Source organism: Thunnus albacares, chromosome 22, assembly GCF_914725855.1.
Source record: "Thunnus albacares chromosome 22, fThuAlb1.1, whole genome shotgun sequence".
NCBI lineage: Eukaryota > Metazoa > Chordata > Actinopteri > Scombriformes > Scombridae > Thunnus > Thunnus albacares.
This window is the reverse complement of record NC_058127.1, coordinates 4,539,136-4,546,427: the sequence shown is the minus strand read 5'-3', so window position 1 is coordinate 4,546,427 and position 7,292 is coordinate 4,539,136. Positions and strand designations below refer to the sequence as shown.

At 41.0% G+C, this 7,292-nt stretch overlaps 1 protein-coding gene across 1 annotated transcript in view; it reads right to left on the bottom strand.

Moving 5' to 3' along the window:
- Window positions 1-1,739: 1,739 nt before the first annotated feature.
- LOC122974064 (FH2 domain-containing protein 1-like) overlaps window positions 1,740-7,292 on the bottom strand; it is a 32,829-nt gene continuing 27,276 nt past the window's right edge. Inside the window, exons 13-14 of the mRNA XM_044341908.1 lie at window positions 6,375-6,470; window positions 1,740-6,285 (exon numbers count right to left, since the gene is read on the bottom strand). Of these exons, the coding sequence (XP_044197843.1) occupies window positions 3,751-6,285; window positions 6,375-6,470 (2,631 nt within the window). The 3' untranslated portion in view covers window positions 1,740-3,750. The remainder of the gene's footprint in view (window positions 6,286-6,374; window positions 6,471-7,292) is intronic.

Sequence of the window (7,292 nt, the reverse complement as noted above, 5' to 3'; positions counted from 1 at the left end):
ATTGTACAGTTATTTTTCAGTAAACGTGTGTTCTGTGTCAACAGATGAAGTCAAACAGATACATCCGTGCCTACAGTCCACAGGGAGACTACACCAAGCCCTCTGACAGTGAAAAAATGACCATAATACTGTAACACTCACGCTGCGTCACCAATGCTCCTCTGCCAGCAACATCTGTCACACTTCCTCAAACATGATTTGCAGTGTTACACTCTCTGCAGCAAACTTCTTCTGGTCTTCAATAATGGGCAATTTACAGTGGAAAAAGGCTTGTTGTATTCTAAATAATTATTGTTTTAATAATAAAGTGAAAGAAGTATCCTTCAAGATTTCACATTGAATTTACCCTGTTAGAGAAGTGTTGGAAAAATTTAAGCTAAATATAGACTATAACTGATTTTTTTGTAATTCAGAGTGAAAATATATCATTTATTTTTTCAATGTGATAATTCAAATTTATTTTGGACATATATGCTAAACTTTATGAATAGAAAAATGGGTACTAATGTATAGATTAATGTAGCTGATGTAATGTTATATTTTGTGTTCTATGGGTGGACAGCAATATTACCCATATAATTCAGCTTCTGGTCATTCTTGGTAAATTCCACATCCACAAAGCAAAACGGTCTGGCTCCAAACCCTGCTTTCATCAATTTGTTGTTGGATTCTGACTCGAATTTTCTTACTCAAATAATAAAAAAAGAATCAGAGTCAGGATTTAATAAGAACCAGAATCAGAATTGGAGTCAGAACTGATCAAATCTTAAAGCTCAACTCAAACATGGAGCTTTTTCTGTGAAATAAACAAAGGTGTAGGAAGTATTCAGTTCATTTACTCTAAACTGTCAATACTACAGTGAAAAAAATCCATTACAGGTTAAAGTCATCCATTTGTAAGATCTAAATCTGCAAAGTAAAAATAAGTTAAATGAATGTAGTGGAGGAAAAAGTATAAAGTAGCATTAAAATGCGTTTACTCATGTGCAAGTACCTGATGATTGTACTAAAAGATAGTACTTGAGTAAACAGAACACTGGATATAGAGAAAACACGGATGATGGTTTGCTGTTTTACTTCAACACTGAATCTAATCGAGCTCCAGCACCTTTAAAACTTTAAAGCTTTGAGTTAAATGCTAACATCAGCATACTTACATGCTCACAATGACAACGCTAACATGCTGATGCTAAGCAGGAGCAGATTTGAACACACTCACCATCTTTGTATTAGCATGCTAATTAGCACTATACTCAAAGTACAGCTAAGGCTGATGGGAATGTCATTAGTTTTTCAAGTATTTGGTCATAAACTACAGTTTTGGACAAAATACATTTTTGACCTCATTATGGCACTAGATGTTACGTTCCTGATTTCATGGTGATCCATCCAATAGTTGTTGAGACATTTCACTCTGAACTAAAAATGTCAACTTCATGTAACTAGAAGAAAAGTCAGGATCATCAAAGTTAGTAGGAATTATCATCTGGGAACCATGCATATCTGTACACAATCTTGTACCAATCCATTGAGTAGATGCTGAGATAGTTTACTGGATAGATGAAAACTCTGACATGCTTGTGGCACTAGAGGAAAAGTCAGTAGGATTCATTCTCTGTGGATCAGATTATTGTTGCTTTTTTGACAGCTGTTATTGGATTGAATGAACTCTTCCTAGTGCTAAATATATTTTCAGGTGAAGTCCACTGATTCAAATATTCAAAATGGGCAAAAGAAAACTGCAGCAGAAGAAAGAAAAGAAATACAATGACAGTTTTTGAATGAGCTCTGGTGAACAGAAAAAGTGCAGTGTTGGAGGAATAACACTTTATTAATTAGTAGATAGACATATATATATCAAATATTAACTACATACATACATAAATAGAGGTACATAAACATACAAATATCCTCATATGAACAAACTTGGTACTGCAGACTTTTCTCAATATCAGTCACTGTTGGTTTGAATCAGAGACACTTTAAATATCTCCTCGTCTAAACTAATCTCTCTTTTTTAAAATTATATGATTCTCAGTGATTTAGCGTTTCATTTTTTAAATACAAGGATAATTATCATAATACAATTTCTATTCCAATCAGGCCAGATGTACAAAGATTCCTCAGCTTGGTTAGTGAAATTAAAGGTGCAAATCACAAAAGGCATTTCAGACATGAAGTTGTTTAATCAGAAGGAGATAGGAAACAAACAGCTGGGATTCAGTCCCATTAATTATCATAAACATTGCAGAAAAGACAGTATATTTTTTAAAAATCTCATTACATATTTGTAGATGTAGACATTTATTTTCTTCCTTCATCTTCCGTTTAAAACTGACTAATGTGACCGATGTGTTGGACCTGAGCTCTCAGAAGACTGTGTGCATGTAATTATTTGTGCTTGAACCCTGGGGTATCTGTTTGCAGGTCTAAGTATTTTTCATGTTTTGGTTTTTCAAAACACAAAATAATTAGGTCATGAAAACTTTCTTATGATTGTTTTTTTGTGATGATGAGAAAATGGTTTCTGACCTCCAGAAAAGGAGGATTAGTCTAATTAATTGTTGTTTTTCATTTTTTTCATTTATTTAATGACTCTATTGACATTGTATATTGAATATTGTTTGGACCGAAGGGAAGGCAGAAGGCAGATACTCTAAATTAGTTGCAGGAATTTGTGGGGTTATGCATGTTAGAGTGAAAATTCTGTCGACTAAAGTAAAATGGTTTATCACTGAAACAAACAATTTTCAAACGACTAATTGGTTTAATCGATTGATCATTCAAGGACTAAAACGGGGGAATGTTTCATGCTGAAATGCTGCTCCCCTTCATCCTCTGAGGACCAAACATTTTAAACTTTATAACTATATATAACTATAAAGTCATTAGCATGAGCATGCTACGTATTGGAAGAAGACCACTTCGACTTTAGACAGGAAACCTGTATATGTACGTACTATTCTCATTGCATTTTTTAAAAACTAAAAGACTGTTGGCCTCTAAATATTGGAATGTTACTTCTAATGTCAATAAAAAGCTTGCGTGTGGTTTCTTTTGCAATTTTGTCCTCTAATGCTCCGCAAAGGACACATGGAGCCCATGCTTTCAAGAGAAAAAAACTGCAAAATTCAGAAAATATTTCCGCAATAGAAGGCAATTCCTAATTGAAAGCTGGAATGACTGTTTTGTCTGAGGGTCCATGAAACAGTTATTGTATTTCATATTGGAATGTAGCCTATATCTGCTGTGTATAGGGCACTTTGCATGTTTATATTGGAATGGGTCCCCCCATCTCAATGTGGGATTTATGCTGGAATCTGGCCTTTACACACCTGAATTAAATTGGAATGCATTCTCATCTAAAGTGTTTGAATGAACACCTTGGACAGAATTTATTATTAATATTGGAATGCAGCCACTTTAGAAATGATGATGAAATATAATGTACTTTCGTACTGGAATGTGTCCTTTTACCACCACATCAAATATTTTCATATTAGAATTCAGCCTTTCATTCAAAGACTAGAAAGCAGTGTCTGTCTGTCTTCATATCGGAATGCAACGTTCCTTCTTTCATGAGCTAAACCTTTGCTTTGGAAGACCATCTGTTTTTCATATGGGAATGCATCCTTTCTGTATGACTTCATTACTGGAATGTATCATCTGGTTTTCTTTCCAAATCCAGAAAAGGAGGAAGGAGTAGGAGGCACTGTCTAGACTTCATATTGGAAAGCAGCCTCACATTGGTTATCTCCAGCTGGGTCTGGTGGCCTTGCCTGAGTCCCGAGAGTGAGTGGACTTGTCGGAAAAGCTGCCGCTATTGTTCCGCCGGTGGCCTTTCGGGGGAGCCAGTGAGTCATGAAGTGGTGAGCGAGGAGCTGCCCTGATGCTCTGAGTCCTCCTCAGTGGTGAGGAGGCCGAGGAGGGCGGGTTGTGTAGATCTGAGGATTTGGAGGGGGTGGAGACTCTCAGTGAGCCTGTTCGGGTGAAAGGCGTGGAGGTGCTGGTTGGGGGGACGGAGGAGGAGGAAGTCTTGGGGGAGGATTTAGGGGACGAGTCTGAGCCAGTGTGGGCTGAATGAGGAGGAGTAAGGGTGGTGTGGGTCCGTCTGAAAGAAGAAGAGGCGGTGCTTCGGGCAAAACCTGGAAGCAGTGATGATGAAGGGATAGTGGCTTTATGCAAAGGGGTGGCTGGGGCACTGAGGCTGCCTCCTCCTCCACTTCCTTCTACAGCCTGATTGAGTGCCCGCAGAGTGGAGCGACACATCTTCTCCTCTGGCTGGGGTTTGGGTTTCATTAAGGGCCTTTGGGTGGATGGCTTTCTTTCCTGGTTCTGCTCTCTGGCAGACGATTGAGTGCCTGGAACTTTCTGATCCTTTGGATCCTTAGGGTCCTTGTGGATAATGGAGTGTTGGGATGGTGGAGCAGTCGAGGGCCTCCCTCCTTGTCGGAGGGAGGTGCTGTTAAGGTTGGCGACGTTCAAACTGGAGGGCGCTGCAGTGCTGGAAGAACCTCGGTGACCAGGAGGCTTCTCAGGATGTTTGCCCAGGGATGGAGGACCTCGGCTGGTCCTTGAAATGGGCACAACCCGCCTCATGCCTTGATTCTCTGAGTTGGTGAGTGTGCGGACAGGTTTGCATTTGTTGGTGTTTGGGGTTGTGTGTTTGATCCCAGCCAGTCGAGTTTTAGAGGTAGCAAGGTTCTTGGTGGATGGTTTGGACAATGTAGCAGCTTCTGCCTTTCCATTGGTGGAAGGAGCTGCTTCTGTATTTTCACTAGTCATGTGAGAATGAGCAGTCTTGTTTTTGCTCTCTGTTGATTGCTCAGGGGGGGGTTCCAATTTTCTCTCCTCACTGGTGGAGCCCTCTTCTTCTTCTCCTTTATTGACTGGTTCTTTAGCATCTTTAGAGGCATCTGCGGTGATAGTTAGACTGGAAGATGCCGGCTCTGCTGGTTGCCACCTCTTGGAAGATACGGTAAGTGGTGAGTCGTCACAGCGGGAGACAGGCACTGGTTGGCTGCTGATGGGTACAGGCACTGGCGTCTCATTGGCTGGCTGAGGTTCTGAAGGCGTGCGATTGGCTGGGGCAGAGGAAGCTTTCTCATTTCCTCCTTGATTGTCACTTGTACACTGATTCCTCTCGGTTTGTTCAAGTGTGTTGTCAGTGTGTGTGTGCTCACCAGCTGCCTCGCACACACCAGTCACACACCATACAACCACCTTGTCCTCTCGGCCCTCCTCTTCCTCTCTCTGTGATGAGGAAGAACTTGTGTCAGAAATTAGAACACCAAATTTTTCTGTATTCCCGATGTGGGAGTTAGTCTGTGCCTCCTGGACTTTGGATTTGTCCACTCCCTTCTCTTCCATATCTGTGATTACCATATCGTCCTGGTGATATCCCTGGAGATGGCTGTGGTGTGTGTTCTTGTCGAACACTTTCAGCTCAGGAACCAGTGTGCATTTTTCTAAAACCACTGACATGTTGCTGTTTGCAGCACTGGGTTGGGGTTTCTCATCACAGGAGACAATTTGTCCACTAAAATCCTGATCAGCTCTTGATTTTTCAGCATTGTCATTCATTGTAGATGTTTCCCCCCTCAAACCAAAGTACGTTTGATGGTCTGAAGGTGTTACCTGGCTGCTAAAACCCAGACTGAGTCGATCTTTGCCATTGTTGTTGTGGTCAGATTGCTGGTTCAAATCAGAGGTAGGTTTGACTGTAACTTTATTTGTGGGATTGATGGTGTCAACTTGAGTCTGGGTAGCATCATTGTTGAGGTAAGTGGTGGTTGTACGGTATGCGTTTGAGTTTTTTGGACTCCTAGGGGTCTTGGGAGGTGAGGAGGGGGTTTGCGATGCTATCTCGCCTGCCTGAGACTGCTGGTTTTGGGGGAAGCTGAATGTTGTCACTCTCAGATTTCGAGGCCAAGTCTGAGGGGAGAGTCCTGGACTTCTAAGCCCAGATTCAGGTGAGGCTGATTGGAAAGCTGTCCTTGCCTCTTCCTCTCCTCTCTGCTGGGTGACTTTGTGGTCAGGGGTCGCCATTCTGAGGAGCATGCTCAATTCACGCTCAGCAGCAACGGATGGCGAGCTGGATGGAGAGTTCCGGGAACGCCGTAGGCTCCCCGAGCGCCCCAGAGGAAAGTGGGAGTTGTTTAGAGGTGAACGAGGGCTGAATCTAGGAGACAGGAGCTCCATCAGCAGCCCGGCCTCGTCGTGGCGTGACATAGCAGCTGACATGTCTGTCTCGCTGCTGCAGCGCAACCCAAAGGCTCCTCCCACCTACAACAGGATCACATAGTTTAAATTCATTACTAGTCAAGCAGATTGAGTGTATTTATATTCCAGCGTTTGGTTGTGTGTTGTCTTACCTCCTCGCCCCCCGACCAAGAGTGCCTCTTCTGCTCCTCCAGCTCCTGCAATCGACGGCGACGGGCCATCTCTTTAGCCTCCCTCTCCATGTTCTCCTTTAGTGACAGACAGACAGGAGTGAGTCTTATGCAAGTCTTCTATCTTTGAATACCAGGAGCCAGTTGCAGCAGCTGTTCGCATATTCAAACTTAGCCTCATTATAATATAAGTGTTCACTAAGTGCAGATTTAAGCATCAGTAAATTAAACCCTGTTATATCACACAAACTAGTTCTTACATAGAGTTTAGTTGTTGCTAACTATTTACACCCACTAACTGTCAGGTAGAACTGTTGTGTAAACTTGCTAAATGAACCAACTGAAGCTAATATTAGCTTGCTAATATCTGACTTGGATTGAAGAGTAAAAGAGGTAATATGGAATATGGTTGACATATCTGACCAGACACTTTCATTTTCACAGAAAAACACACTAAATCTCAAATTACAAAACTTTATGTCAATAACTTTAGACTAAATAACCAAATAACTAAGTTTATTTAGCATAGCTTAGCATAATCAGATATTTCCCTCTCACTGTAAACTGCGTGAATACTCCTAATTCTAAAACACACATTTTTCTCCAGATATGAAGATATGAATAAAATGGTATAGAGCAACAATTAGTTGATTAATCGATTGAAATGAAATTATTCAGCAACTATTTTGATCATTCAACAATTGTTTTAGCAATTTTCCAAATTGCCAAAAACTCTCTAGTTGCTGTAAAGGTGTTATTTTTGGAAGTTATGTTACAGCTCATGATGCTACAGTGACTTCCTGTTTACATAGCTGGTTGCTTCTTACAGATGTTTCCTTGCAATATATTTACAGATTACTTAAGTGTAGACAACATATTTCTTTTAATGGTGTAACCCAA